This window comes from Salminus brasiliensis, chromosome 22 (assembly GCF_030463535.1).
Source record: "Salminus brasiliensis chromosome 22, fSalBra1.hap2, whole genome shotgun sequence".
NCBI lineage: Eukaryota > Metazoa > Chordata > Actinopteri > Characiformes > Bryconidae > Salminus > Salminus brasiliensis.
The window spans coordinates 21,120,192-21,135,790 of NC_132899.1; the positions used below are offsets into that span (position 1 = coordinate 21,120,192).

Below are 15,599 nucleotides of genomic sequence, written 5' to 3' on the forward strand. Positions count from 1 at the left end.
AGTCAGAATTGTTGACCTTCACAAAGCTGGAATGGGCTACAAAAAGATTAGTAAGGTGTTGGATGTGAAAGTAACAACTATTGGTGCAATTATCAGAAAGTTTAAAGAGTATAACATGACAATCAACAGACCTCGGCCCGGTGCTCCAAAGAAGATTTCGCCTCGTGGGGTGGCAATGATGCTGAGAACAGTCAGAAATCGTCCTGCAACCACTCGGCAGGAGTTAGCAAATGACCTGAAGGCAGCTGGGACCACAGTTTGCAAGGAAACAATTGGAAACACTTTGCGCAACAATGGATTCACATCCTGCAGTGCCCGAAAGGTACCCCTGCTGAAGAGAGCACATGTGGAGGCGCGCCTCAAGTATGCCAATGATCATTTGAAAGATGAACCAAGTTATTGGGAGAAGGTTTTGTGGTCAGACGAGACCAAAATTGAACTTTTTGGCCTCAACTCCACCCGCCATGTGTGGAGGAAGAAAAATGCTGCCTATGACCCCAAGAACACTGTGCCCACCGTCAAGCATGGAGGTGGAAGCATAATGTTTTGGGGGTGTTTCTCTGCCAAGGGTACAGGGCTACTTCACCGCATCACTGGGAAGATGGATGGAGCCATGTACCGCACAATCCTGAGGGACAACCTCCTCCCCTCTGCCAGGGATCTGAAAATGGGCCGTGGTTGGGTCTTCCAACATGATAACGACCCTAAACATACAGCAAAGGCAACAAAGGATTGGCTCAGGAAAAATCACATTAAGGTCATGGAGTGGCCCAGCCAGTCGCCAGACCTCAATCCGATCGAAAATCTATGGAGGGAGCTGAAGGTCAGAGTTGCCAAGCGACAGCCCACCAACCTTCATGATTTAGAGAGGATCTGCAAAGAAGAGTGGGCCAAAATTCCCCCTGGTGTGTGTGCTAAACTTGTGGTTAACTACAACAAACGTCTCACCGCTGTGCTTGCAAACAAAGGCTTTGCCACTAAGTATTGAGTGTGTTTGGCAAGAGGGATCAAATACTTATTTTCCTCATTGAAATACAAATTAATTAAAATATATTCTTTAAAATTATATTCTGGATTTTTGTCTTGATATTCTGTCTCTCCATGTTAGAATATATCTACCATTAAAAGTGCAGAAGGATAGTGTCTTTATTAGTGGGCAAACAAAGAAAATCAGCAAGGGATCAAATACTTCTTGGACTCACTGTATTTAATTTATCAATTAATAAAAAAACATTTTCAAAGTTAAGTTTAAAAAAAGTTACTGTTTTTTTTAATATAGCAGATATCACACTGCACAAGCGGAGATGTCAGGTGCAGTTGTTGTTCAGGTCGTTGATGTTTTGGTAATCTGGACTGCGAGGGATTCACACACACCGCACAAGTGGCTCCAGTGTTCCAAACCACAGATAAAATTAAAACACAGGAAATCTGTAATCAGAGGGACTCTGCGGAATACACTGCACCCTGTAGTGAAGATAGAGAGACTCCAGCCCACAGCATACTCTTAACTGAATGCTTTTCATTCCCTTCATATTACCCTTCAGTCTAGGGCTGTTTTTGCAACACTGGCCTTCACAATACTGATGTAGAAGTTTGCAATACATAAGCATGCCTACTGTTTATGTACAATATGTAGCAATGTATAGTAATTGCAATACAGTATTTTGTCCATATGGTGCAGCCATAACCACACTACTCAGCTACTCCTTCAATTCCTGCTGTAAATCCACTCTTTTCATTGCTAGAGTGATAATTAGCTTCATTTGGGACTAGATTATCCGGGTAAAGGATTGCCTGCTTTAATTTTTTTTACTGGAATTGTCCCTTAACAGAAATGTTGACATTTTTAATGTTGAAATTAATGTTACATGCAAACCCAGGTAGATGTAGTCACAATGTATATATTTTATAAACATCTGTTTAATAAGCAATGAAAAATTCTGGATATCATTGGATATCAACTCTCATATTGCTGCATCCCTAATAGTTAGTTATCGCTAAAAAGCCCCAACCCCCCCATATCATCATGTGAGCTAAACTGGTGCAGAAAGAGCGTACACTTTGTCCTTATGAATTTCAATAAGCCCCAGCCATACCCCTCCATGATGCAACTTCTTTTAATATGTGAGTTAATGAATAGACGTTGGACTAATGAATGCTGGGATTCGAGCCATTTGGGAACTAAAGTCTATAACATCAGAGGAAGTGCTTGGTTAGGAAAGCAGTCTTACCCGCAGGTAAGGAGTTCTTGTGTCGCAGTGATGTTTTGGGGGTCCCAGGGACACTGGATGGTCTCTCCCACGTAGTTTCTGGAACAGAAGGCCACGTCAGAACATTACCAGTGAATTACATCATCTGAGCAATGCTATGTGATGGGCCTGGAATGATAAGCTACTGCAGATGCAGAGTGAGAGCACTGGGAATGATATAAACCCTCATAAAAGTGGTCTGCAAAACATGAACTGAAGGGGTTGAGGTGCAGCAGAGTTTGATCGTTTTCCAGCTCCAACTCGACTTGGCAGTTAGTTAACAAGTTCAGTAGTTTTGGATCCAGGACTGGACAGCAGTGCAGATTAAACTGGAATGAATGAATAGCAGGACTTCAACAGTGCTAATAACATTATCTGCATGGCTCCATTTCGCTTTATTCCATGTGACTATGTGTCATATTTCCAGACAGTTTCAAACTGCAGCCACTTTGATACATGTCGGTATTATTTTTCAGTGCAAATCTTAGGCTCATACCTCTCTCAGAGCTTCCAGATGAAGCAAGCACAGCCCGCGCCATCAGTTCAGCTCCAATGACACGCATGGAGAAGAGATTTGGCAGCAAGAGATCAAGATCCTTTCAGAAGTGATCTACAGCGCCATCAAAGGCCATTCATTACTAGACTCTTCCTCTCCGGTTCTTTCAGTTAGTTTCTAATGCAGCAATCAATACTATGAAAGAAATCGACTAAACTGGTGACGATAGTATAATTGTGCGCAGTCTTCTAAAGCAGAGGAGATGAGTCCTCTCATAAATGCCAATAACGTTACATAACTGTAATTAGCATGTCACTGATGCGGTTCTGATTAAGTTTATTCTATTTTCTAGCACAGAACCGGTCCCTCCTCATCCCTCCTGTCACTCTCATGCTTTTGGCACAAATATCGACGGGCCACTTTACATACTGTGGGCATTCATCCTCATAAAGGCCAGGCGTATCAACGTGAAAGATGAAAGCCTACGCAGAATCCGTCAGTGTCTTTGGATACGTAATGAAAGCCTAAAAAAAAAAAAAAAAAAAAGGGGCCTGTGGATCTTTTATGAAGCTGGGACTCTGAAGCTGGAACGGTTGGTTACCAGGCAACAAGCACCTGAGCGGACATATTAGTCTAATTATCGCATTCAGGCCGACGTCAGCGCCAGGACGGCAGGGCCGGGTTGTTGCGTCCTGGCCCTATTGTCCCACTTTGTGTTTACTAGAGATTGATTTTTTTCTGTGGAAACACAGCGCAGATATCATGTGCTTCTGATCTGTAATGAATATGAGCACGGCTGCCCTGTAAGTAATGAATATTGGCCTAGTTATGTCTCATGAAGTCCATCTTTTATTTATCACCATCTGTAATGGCATCCGCTGCGCTGCCTGCTGTTCCTGCATGAGAATTTGTGGAAAGTCAAACCATTATAAACTTTCATTTTTCTCTGATTGCCAGCAATTTCACCACCAAACATCTGCAAAAAAAAAACCCCAAAAAAAACAATAAAAACACTACACCGATTCTGTGTTTCAAATAATTCCTCTCTGTACTGGTCGTCAACCTACGTAATTTAGCTGTCTGTTCTCTCAGGGAGCCAAAGTCTTCTGCCCTGCCGTGTGCTGTCACTTGCTCCCACATTTTCTGATGTTTAAAGGATCAAAGTAACTGCCTACATATTCAAGTGCTCTAGAAGACACATTTCTTCACCCATTTCTGCAACGTCTCTGTCAGGGAGCATTTCTCATTTATGAAGGTAGTCTAGGGCTGTTGGCTGGTTTTGTTTGGGTGCTCTCTGATCTACATGTTCACTTTCCAGTTTAAATTTTGATTCATACATATCCATACCGCTTTTTGTTCTCTAAAGAACATTTTCATTTCATTCAGTTTTTTAATCAACTGATATATTTTCTTGTTTTTTCCTTGTGGTCCACATATTGCCACTTTCACGCAAAAACCCTGCATCTCCAAAACAAGAAGAAGAAGAAAAAAAAGCTTCTTAACTTTCAATGGTAATCAATGTTAAGAGATTTTATTCCAAGTCATTTCGGGCTGTTTGTATTGCTCAATGGTCTATGGGTCCATGCACTTTTGGTCCATGGTCTAATGATCCATGGTCTGGTCCATGGTCTATTGGGCCATGGCTTATTAGGCCATGTACTTTTCAAGTCAAAAGCAGCTAAAATGAAGATATAATTTTTTGCAGACAGTGACAGTTTATGAAGATCTGTGTAGACCAATCACATTACTGTAAATCATTCATTTTTGCTGACTTCGATATTGCCCTGTATTTACTGAGCAAAGAGAGGCCCTTAACATGAATAAGTCAGTACGTTGACTTTGTTTACAAATTGTGATTTTACATTTTTTTTATTCCAATATCTAAATATCCTTAATAATTAATTCATTAAATATTCTTAATAAAGCTCGTTACACTTTACAAAAAGGTGTAACTGCATCATTATGCTATTATATCAGCATCATAAAAGCATTATATCATTAACATGACAATAACATTGTTTATCATAATTATTTCTGAGACAATATATAATCACAAAAAGTTATGATGACAGGCCAATATTTGTCATAAATGAATGTTTCCCTCAGGGCTTAGACACATCAAGTGGGCATTGACGAATATGTTGACCACCTCCCACTGCCTCTCATCTCTTGTGAGAATTTGTGTTCAAACATACAACACAGACTACAGTCCACAGCCTCCCCATGACACAATGTAAAGTAGTTGGTTAGACTCTAAAATTTCAGCTTATTAGTAAAGGTATTACAAAACCCTTGAAATTCAGCTGAACTCTAGCCTCTAAGCAAAACAGGGCTTTCAATACAGCTGAAAGGAGGTTCTTTGACTGGTCTACTATTTGTAAAAGGAGAACCAATCCAATTTAAAGAAACATTTAACTGGGCAAAGAACTATTCAATCTTAAATGAGTTGTTATAGTTCTATATAACCATTGCCTTTACTACAGAATCCATGAGGAGTATGGTACCATGATTTGATCCCTTCATAGAATCACATACTGAAGGGCTGTTAAAAGGAACTCCAAGGGGTTCTTCTCCAAAGAATACTTTGGGATTGTTTGCAAATATTAATGAATGCCATTCAATCGGTCTTTTCAAGCCAGTGGAGGTTTTGTCCCCCATAAGCAATGTGAAACCGCTCTTAAAAGGTGTCGGTTAAGTCAAGACTTAAGGTATGATGGGTAGAACCAGCAGACCAACATGGCAGAAAGCCACTAAACCACAACGTTGCTACACAGAACAGGAAGGAAACCACACAACCTCCCAACCCCCTCCAACCCACCCACACACACACACACACACCAGGCTGCATGTCACCATGGCAATCAAACACCACAACACCATAATCAGAGACATCTTTGCTAAACTGACAAGAGCCCTTTTTATAACACAAGAAACTTCTTCAGAAGAACAAGGACTATTTTGGTGTAGATCATCCTCCTGCAGTAACCCGCTTCAGGGTGGTTTGCTCAATGGTGTCGTAATAAGAAAACCAACATCGATCAAAATCTCTTAAGACTCTTACGGAACACCTCAGACTAAACAGACTAGGCGATTTATAGGAGGTGCATTCCATGCTGTGAGTCAGTGTGAAGGACTGGAGTAAGTGACTGGTCAGGGTGTTCATATGTTTTCTTGTTTTCACATTAGCAGCTCTACCAAGCACAGTGGAATTATCTTTAAAAGGAGCAGCTGCTCTTATTACTGGCAGATGTGAAGGTGGAGTATGGGCTGTTTTTTAGCTGTCAGGACCACTGAAACCAATGCCAGGTCACAGTAATAAGAACCAAAAGTCTTTAACTTCCATAAGCTGAGTGCTACTGAAGCGGGAGGCGTTCATTACTGGGAGTCCTGAGTCACAAGAGCCAGTCCATAAATCCTCATGGGCTGTTATTACAGCACCTATTTATGGTAGCTACATAGGTTAATTTTTGTCCTCTTAATGTTCCATAGTTACGGAAGTATGAATGCTAAATCTTTACCCAGTGCAGCCCAAAGATCCGAATTAATATTCATTATGTCATGTCTAAATGCACAGTCTCAGAAATATCTCCAAATCGTGCTTTGATTAGGAGGAGAATTACTCAAAACTAAAAAGTACAGAAGAAATGTCCACTAGAAGAGCCAAAAATGAAATTACAGCCCCTGTAATTGTTTTTCTCGGCCCAGATCCCCATTCAGTCATCTGGAGAAAGCGCAGATGGATGTCTTGTGGGTGGAGAGAAAGAAGAGAGAGTACATAGCGCAGTGCACTGAGGAGCAGCTTTGGCTAGACACAATGCTAATTGTTTAGGGACAATGTGAGGAGAACAGGCGATATCTGCAACAAGCCTCTGATCCACTGAGGCTACGCCGTACCAGCCAAACATGCTCGCACGCTGGCAAGAGGAGCAGGCGTATTGTTAATTACGTCCTCTGAATTCTGTTTGACTTTAAAATAACACAACTGAAAATAAAGTAGTGTTACTAAAATGTAGATGAGAGAATTTTTAAGATGATCTACTAGCTCCTTGTTTGGAATCTCACAGTGCCTCGAATGAGGTTAAATAGAAAGGGACATCATCTACAAATAAGCAAAAGGATGAGTAAAAATCCATAAAATTAGGGTCAAAACTGTACAAAAATAAATAAAACATAAAATGGAGTTTGTCTATTCTATTAGACACTCCTACCTAGTTGATCCACCTTGTAGATGTAAAGTCAGAGACAGAAGCTTATATGTTGCTGCACAGTTAATGTTTTATTTCAATTTTTATTCACAGGACACTCCCCACAGAGCGATGTGCACTGGATTTTTCTAAGTTGGTGGACTATTCAGTCCAGTAGTGACCCTGAGATGTTTATGAACACCAGCAGCACTGCCGTGTCTGATCCACTCATACCAGCGCAACACACATTAACATGCCACCACTATATCAGTGTTACTGCAGTGCAGAGAATGACCCACCACCCAGATATACCTGCTCTGGGGTTGTCCTGACCACTGAAGAACAGGGTGAAAGCTGTGGAGCTGATAAAATGGGCCATTCATGACAAAACTGGGTGGTAATAATATTTTGATATGACTGTGAAGAACCCAGTTTGTATAGGATGTACTAATCCTGTCAACTGAATTACAGCGTTTTGTCTATCCTACATTTGTATTGTGGAAAAAGACTTTCAGATGTGTTTGCTCACCATTGCTTAGAGTGTTGACATAGTATCTCCGTCCTTGTGGTGACATGTAACTCTTCCAGTCTTTGGGCAGAGGGCTTTGGCATGGCTCTTCTCCGGGCAACACACTCATGGACACAGACTTCTATATTAACAGAAGAAAGATGTGTGTTTACAAATATTTAATTCATATGTCATTTCATGCATAACTGAATATGTAATTAAGTACATAATTGTACTTGAATAGTATATTAAACTTACATAAGACTTAAGACCACTCAATCATGTGACAATATGTGACTTTTCAGAATGTCACAAGAACGTTACTTATGTTGTAAGAAAGCATAACACAGGGGAAAAAAAAAAAACAGGCTGGAATTTCCTCACTGTAGCGACCCAATCGGTCTGGATTTGGATTCTGCCCACCTCTCTCTATTTTAGCTGTGGTCATGGGCAATGGTTTTCAAAAGCTGAGCTCATAGAGGTTTTCCTGTCCATAATTTGCTCCAGTTGAGAATGCTGAAAATGTCTGACGAATGCCAGAAGTCTTTGCTCTCCTCTCCAAAACACTAAATTATACATCTAGCATCCATAAGGCGAATTGTACATAATGAGGCCTGGGATATGCTGTGTACTAGGCTATGGACCTGATATCAAAGTTGCATTTTTCAGGTCAGGATGTTCTACTTTCTATATTACTTTCTATTTGGTAAATAGCAAAGGAACTACAATGGCACAGAGGTCAAAGTAACGGTGGCTTAAACCCAAGCCCTTGAAGTTACTTGAACAGTAGCACATCAGTCAACATAGTATTTCCAATGAAGAAGAATGTTTCAGCTGCTCAGCCAGCGCCTGAATTCTGTTTGTCATGGTTCATCACATGCTAATATAGCCGTATAACAACTACCTTATGTTGGAGTATCATCACTGACCGTTTTCTCTAAGTAAAGAGGATGCTTTATGTTGGGAGTAACATCACTAATCATTCTTGCCAAGGGAAGAGTTTCCTTTATGTTGGGCATAACATAACATTAGTAATGATTTTGTCCTTGGAAAAAAATGCTCCCTTGTGTTGGAGTACAATCACTAATGGTTTCCTCCAGGTTAAGAGATTCCCCTTTGTTGGGGTAACATTAGTAATGGTTTAGTCCTTGGTAAAGGGGTTCCTTTATTTCAGAGTAACATCACTAATGGTTTCCTCCTGGTAAAGAGGTTCCCTAATGTTCAAGGAACATCACTGAGGGTTTCCTTCTGGTGGACACTTCAAATCTTTATGCACTTGATTAATGATTCATCACATTTTTCTCCTCATCAAACAATCACTCATACTCTCCATTAATCATAAGAATGAAATCACATAAACTGGCTGAAAGTCACAGCTTGTGTTGGCATATGTACTGTTCAATAATGCATATCTCCAGATGGCTAACTTACAACTTGACTGCTTTTGGACGGTCCACACTGTAGATTTCAGATCTGCCTCTGACTGCTGACATATACTTAAAACACAGATTCTGTAGACATCTCAGCGCCACACCAGTCATAGCCATTACACATCAATCGCTGACTTTCACCCGCACTTTGCGAGCTTTCCTGCCAAAACTTGATCCTGATCTAAATCTTCTAAATCTTGTGAAATCTACCAGGATAGACTTAATCTCTCAGATTAAACCAGATGGGCACAGATAAAAACATAAAACACAGCTTTATGTTGCAGAATATTGTGTACTCTTTTAGTCTTCTTCGTCCAAGGATGCAGAGCGGACAAGCTGGACCTGAATGATGCTATTTATTATCTACTCAAAAGGACACATGGTTCCCATACACAAGACTAGTCAGTGTGGAAAAAAAAATTCTTTGCAAGCCACTGGCACCCTGCCTGGAAAATCAGCAATACCCTGTCAAACTCCAAAAGGAAAAAATGCCTTAAATACCTGAAGTTGTGGCTGAAGTCCTTCAATATCCCCCCTACCTCATAAGCTTTGATCTCTCAATTCTTAGGCAGGCGACTACATATAGCTTGTGCTTCTGCCATTCCCAAAGAAAGAAAAGACACTGTCTCAGCAAGAGAGAAGAACTGGTTGTGGTCACTAAGATTAAACAGAAAATGTTCAACAGTTTCCATCCTGAAGCAAACACACAGAGTCTGAAAAGCCCCTGCAAAATAACAATGATGCTGTGCGTCTATACACAATGCAAATGTTATATTACTCCTGTTCAGTTCAACATTGGCACTTAAATCTTCCCTTTTCTCTGCTAATTCTTTGACTTTTCACTTTTCAGTATTTTTGTGAGCTTCACAGTAAAACAACCATAGAGAAACATTCCATTCAATAACACAGCAATATCTATTCTGTGTAGCTGTGTATCTATTAAGGTGTAGCTTTGCGTGACCATGAGTCACCTCTCTTATCCAACTTAACCAAAGTTTCGAAAGACAACTTACCAAAAAAAAAAAAAAAAAACTTATTCAGAGTGTTCGCCTTGCTAATGACTCAGTCTTTCCTAAACCAAAAATGACCCATGCAGACATGAACTTTTATGACCCTGACTCCAACATCTGGACAGAAAGCTGGCCAGTATCCACCAAGATAAGCAGGTCTCTGGAGTATGCTGTCCAAAGCTAAATATGGAGAATATCATTTTTATGGTAAAAACCTGGAATTTTCATTTACATCCACTTCCATTACTTATATGCATGTTTAATTTTCATATTGGATTGCTTTTCCTTATTGTTTAAATGTCAACCTCATAATCTGGGCCTAATCTCAACCTTAATAATCTTAGTTTTTTTTACTTCTTTCAAACCATTTCAAACATCTCTTATCAAACACAAAATGTGGCATAGCATGCAAATTGGCATTCAGTAGAATGTCAATGAGAATTCTTAAAATAGTAAATGATAAATGATAACTGGTACATTTAATAAACCAGAGTGTAGGTGAACAATAACAATTATTTAACAGCCATCAGGGGTATTTCACAGAGCAGGATTTTACAGCTAGCCAAATAACTTAAGCCCAAAAGGGGAGCACTGTCCAATTAAAAATGTCCCTGAGCTCTTCTTTTATTGGACAGGCTTGACTCTGGGATCAAGATGTCTTGCTTAACGGAGAAATCCTGCGTTGTGCTTTTTTAAATAATGAAGAACAGATAATGAGAAAGTCTAAAATGTTAAGGACAAACTAAGCTCAGCACAGTAAAGACTATCAGCTTGATGACTACACGTTCAGCTATTAAACAGCCTCACCAACCCTGCTGTACTCTCAGTTATGTAAAATGACTCTAAGAAAGTCTTGATTCCAGCTGGCATGAACACAATTGCTTGGAAATTGAGGTCAGCTTTTGGGAAACCCCACTTCTAAGCCTACATTAGCTGCCATCCCAGCCTGAAGATTCAGGTCAAGAGGGATATGCCTAGTGTCTTAATTCCATTAGTAATTTACATATTATACCAATTTCTATCACTTCAAAGTTCACGAGTTGCAGTTACAGTTGTGGCCAGAAGTGTATATACCCTCATCACGGACATTAGGCAAATCATGGCAATATTCTTTAATATCTTTGAACTGTTCTTTTTCTGGGGGAAGAATGAGTGACAACATACAGCTTTAATAGAAAAAGAAATCAAGAATTATGTGCAAAAGTTATTTATTTCTAAAACCCACAGAGGGTCACATTGCAGGGTCAGAAAAACACACACACACACACACACACACACACACCTAATATTAGGCTAAACGTCTCTTAATAAGTTGAGGCTTGACCAGACATTTTTGGTAGTCATCAACACGAATCTGGCAGAATTCTGGTTGCATTTTTGACCACTCTTCTTGAGTTCAATTCAGTTTGTTGGTTTCAGACCTGACTTTTCAATTATGCTTACAAGTCCACACATTTTTAACAGGTTTAAAGTCAGGACTTTGGGAAGGCAATTTCAACAGCTTAATATCAGCCCAATTTACTCATGCGACATCCACCTTTTATGTGTGTTTGGGGTCACAGCTCTGTTGGAACACCAAATTGTGTCAAGGTTTTAGTCGTCTATCTGATGGTTTAAGGTTTTGATCAAGAGTTCTGAGCTGGTCTTGAGGTCCTAAGGTAATTCCACGGTCAGCAAAACAGCCTCAGGCCTTGATTCTACCACTACCATGTTTAACAGCTGGTAGAATAATCTTAGGGTTGAGTGCCTCACCTCTACTCCTCCAAACATACTTTTGATCACTGTGGACAAACAACTTAATCTTTGTCTCATTTGACAATAACCCTCATACAGAAGGCTTTTTCATGGTCAGCTGCAAGTCAATCTTGTAATCTGCAGTTGTTTAGAAATGGCTCCAAGAGACATGCCTACAAGAGAGTTGTGTAAATCTACGATTGAACCTCTTGGATATGCAAGATTCTTGCACTTTCCCATTGTACTGTGTGTTGGTCAATCAATAAGTGCTGTCAAATTAACCTTTTTCATGTTAGCACAGAAAAGCTATACGCTGTAGTAACTTATGATTACTAGCAGGAAGAGGTCTTGGCCTTGGCAGGCTAAAATAAGAACTTTTAGAACAAGTGTATTAATACACATGGTGAACGTATTAAGTTTGACACCGTATATCATTCTGAACATGTGTTTTTTTAGAATTTTAGAACCCCTCTTAATGTCAAATGTTTTAGATTGTTGCTTTCTATTAAAGATGCATGGTGAACACTCATTCTGCCCAAGTTCAAGGGAAATCATTGAAAGCTCAATATTGCCATGCCATTTATGTCTATGATGAGTGTATGTAGGCTAAACCTCCCACCACAATTGTGTTTAGCTGGCTATGGAATGGAATATGTAACTGCATAACATTAAAAGAAACAGAAAAAGATAAGTGGCATCATGCCGCTACCTATAACATATTTCCAAGTGGAGATATTCACAAATCACAATGCACAGTGATATTTAAATTTCTGAGCTTTCCAAACAAGTTACAACAGACAAAATGAACAATTAAAACCACAGCTTTCAGGGTTAGGAGCCTTTTCCAACACTCTAGATTTACAAGTGGCACTCTTACTAAATGTTGTACTGTTTTTTCTGTAGTTGTGGAACCACCTGTGCTATCCTCTAACCACAACCTCACAAAGTTTCCCTCCTAAAACAAAACTCCCTGATGTCGTGTGGCTGGCAGAGAGAGGCAAATGTGGTCTGGCCTTCTGATGCTCAAGCTCTGAGCTATAAACAGAATTTCCACAGACTGCCCCTGCTCACAGGACCATGTTAAAGACTAGCTCAGCTAGATTAGATTCAGGGCAGTGAGGAGTCAATTACCAGTTTCTCACAATCCTTCAGAGATCGCAGGGCTCTGTAAGGCTGTGAGAGCGTGGGGGACAAGGAGAGAGATTTCTCATACATGAGAGAGAATTAATTACCACAGTACCCATGACTCACATTCAGAGTAATGGAGTGACTGAGTGTTGTGTGAATTTCTAAGCCAAGTCAAAACAAAATAGCAAGGTTAATCAGCAGTCTAAGGAAAAGATGTAGCAAAGTAACACTGAATAACTTTATTTGGTGCCGCTGTTTGGATTTCGCAAGCTGTGGGACTTGCAAGCAGACACTGAGAATTTAGCTCATCCTAACAGCCAACACGTGACATATTCTCTTTCTCAGAGTTTTACTCTGACTTTGTTTTAGTAGGATTCCTCAAAAGTAGCCTACAATTTACTGTAGTATCTTAATTATAAGCAGACCAATAATAAAGTGCATTGAAGCTAAGGGTGGGCACTATGGCAAAAATCTAAGGTCATATATATATATATATATATATATATATATACACACACACACACATTATATATATATATATATATATATATATATATATATACACACATATATATACACACACATATATATATATATATATATATATATATATATATATATATATATATATATATAAATAAATAAACAAACACACACACACACACACACGTAGATGTGATACTGACAACTTGTAATGTAGCTCAGTTTCAGTGATATACTTAATAAATAATGAGCACTGTATCCATTATATAACACCCATAAAACAGCAATGTCCCCTATTAGGGCCTGCCATGTGGTTTGGTTTTACTGTTTTAATTCTATTGTTTGTGCACTGCTAATAGTGTCCAGATCCTGGCAGTGGACTGCAGTGTCTCATTTACTGGCTGCCTAGGACAAATTCATGAAAAATAAAAAATAACAGGAAGTTTCCTTCCTAAACATGTGATTTCTGACTGATAAATGATTAACATTTATAATAAAGTGTCAGGTTCTTTTTAAATACTTTTAAGAGCAGAAAACAGAACAGGCCAGAGAACAAGCCAGATTTGTAGGGGACAATTAGTTGTACTTATACTAGATATTTTCCCCACTATGATATAGTATAGAATTTGTGCCAATGCACAGTACTAAAATAACACCAGAACAGATTCAGACTAGAGACAGAGCAGGTCTAATACCAGGCACTGGTCACAGGCTAACATCAGCAAGAACTGTTGGGTAAAAAAAATGAATTTGAACAGATTCTCGAAGAACTAGCTTACAAATCATAGAATTCAACCACAAAGTAGGTCAAATGTTATCAGTAACCATTTCTGTATCAGTCAATACTCATGTTCACAGTGTCAATCAGATTATGGAAAAATAAAAAGTGAAAGCTAGCTTTAGATAACCATCTGACGTGGAGTGCTCATTAGGAGCAGCTCATTTTAAAGCTTATTAGTTCTAGAAGGAAATCAGCCAATACTCGTGTTGTCAGTACTGGAATAATTTTTTCTGAGGTTTGCAAACAAGAAACCAGCAAAACAGAAATGGTTTTAGTCACTAAATGTAGTTGCTAAGCACATCTCCCTGACTTTGTTTGCTTACAGAAATAAGCAAACGAAAACGCTTAGCATTATGGCCATTTTTCATTTGCATGGCCACCAGAGCAACTCCATCTTGTCAGATTAATTAAGGTTAGAAGAATGACTCAGTTGAACAGGCTTGATGACTTGTCACTGAATCACTACATAGTATATCACGCAGAAATACATGTGGTCTTCTTTTTATCTCTACATGAAAGTGGTTAACCCCATTCAATAAACCACCAGGTTCAACTGTGGTTAGAGCAACGTACCAAAAACCCAGAAGTGAGTCATTCCATTGCTGTAGATTTGACATTAAAACAACAAACTCTATAAATACTGTGAACAAGGTTTCTCCAGTATTACTCCATGAACCTCCACAATTTTTTTTTCCGCCGAAGACAGCTCATGACACCAATCAAAAGCTGAGGGCACCAAGTGGGTTTTAGCTTAATCATCTGGAAACTCATGGATTGAGTCATTCAGAGGGACATGGCCATTTTGATTCCTCTTCCGATTCGCACTACAGTGCTCAATGTGTGTACTGAAAAAGAGTATGAATGGAGCACTTCTTCTATGTAAATGAGCTGGCACCCAGTTTCTCTCAAACAGCACGGATGTTCAGGATATTCTGACATCATTTTTATCATTGTTTTATGAATTACTCTAATTACACAAGCTTGGGAATTTTCAGAATGTGTCAGTAAACCAGTTGTGCCATGAACCAATTCCCCTCCTACATACATCACACAACTGACATTTACCGTTAGGCCCGTTGCACTGTTGACATAATTGCGCAATCACAATCTTTTTCCACAGCAGTTAGCCTCCTTAGCCATGTATTAACACTCCAATAAAGAGAATATGAAATACAATTTCAGATATAATAATGTAATTAAGAAACAGAAGAGGTCAAGCTGAATTCTGGAAGTCCAATGAAAACAGCTCACGGGATTGCTAGAATGAAAAACTCCCATTTGACTGCAAAAGACCTTCAGATTTAGCAGACTCTTGAGCAGGGGTGCACTGTTCCACTGTGCAGAGACACCTGCACAAATTTAACCTTAATATTAAAGTCAACAGAAGAAACCCTTTAATGCATCCTCGCCATAAAATAAAGCATCCGAAGTTTTCAATGGAACATCAAAACAAGCCTGATGCATTTTGTAGACAAGTCCTGTGGACTGATGAAGTTAAAACACAATGTTTCCCCAGCAATGAGCAAAGGGATGAAAAGTGTGAAGACCACCTCTCCAACTGTTAAGCACAGGGATGGATGGTTTGACCTTTTGGCT

General features: G+C 39.4%; 1 protein-coding gene across 1 annotated transcript in view; it reads right to left on the reverse strand.

Moving 5' to 3' along the window:
* The window catches only part of LOC140544018 (growth arrest-specific protein 7-like), a 55,441-nt gene that overhangs the window by 36,614 nt on the left and 3,228 nt on the right, over positions 1-15,599 (reverse strand). Inside the window, exons 2-3 of the mRNA XM_072667367.1 lie at positions 7,459-7,579; positions 2,232-2,309 (exon numbers count right to left, since the gene is read on the reverse strand). Coding sequence (XP_072523468.1) covers positions 2,232-2,309; positions 7,459-7,579 — 199 coding nt within the window. The remainder of the gene's footprint in view (positions 1-2,231; positions 2,310-7,458; positions 7,580-15,599) is intronic.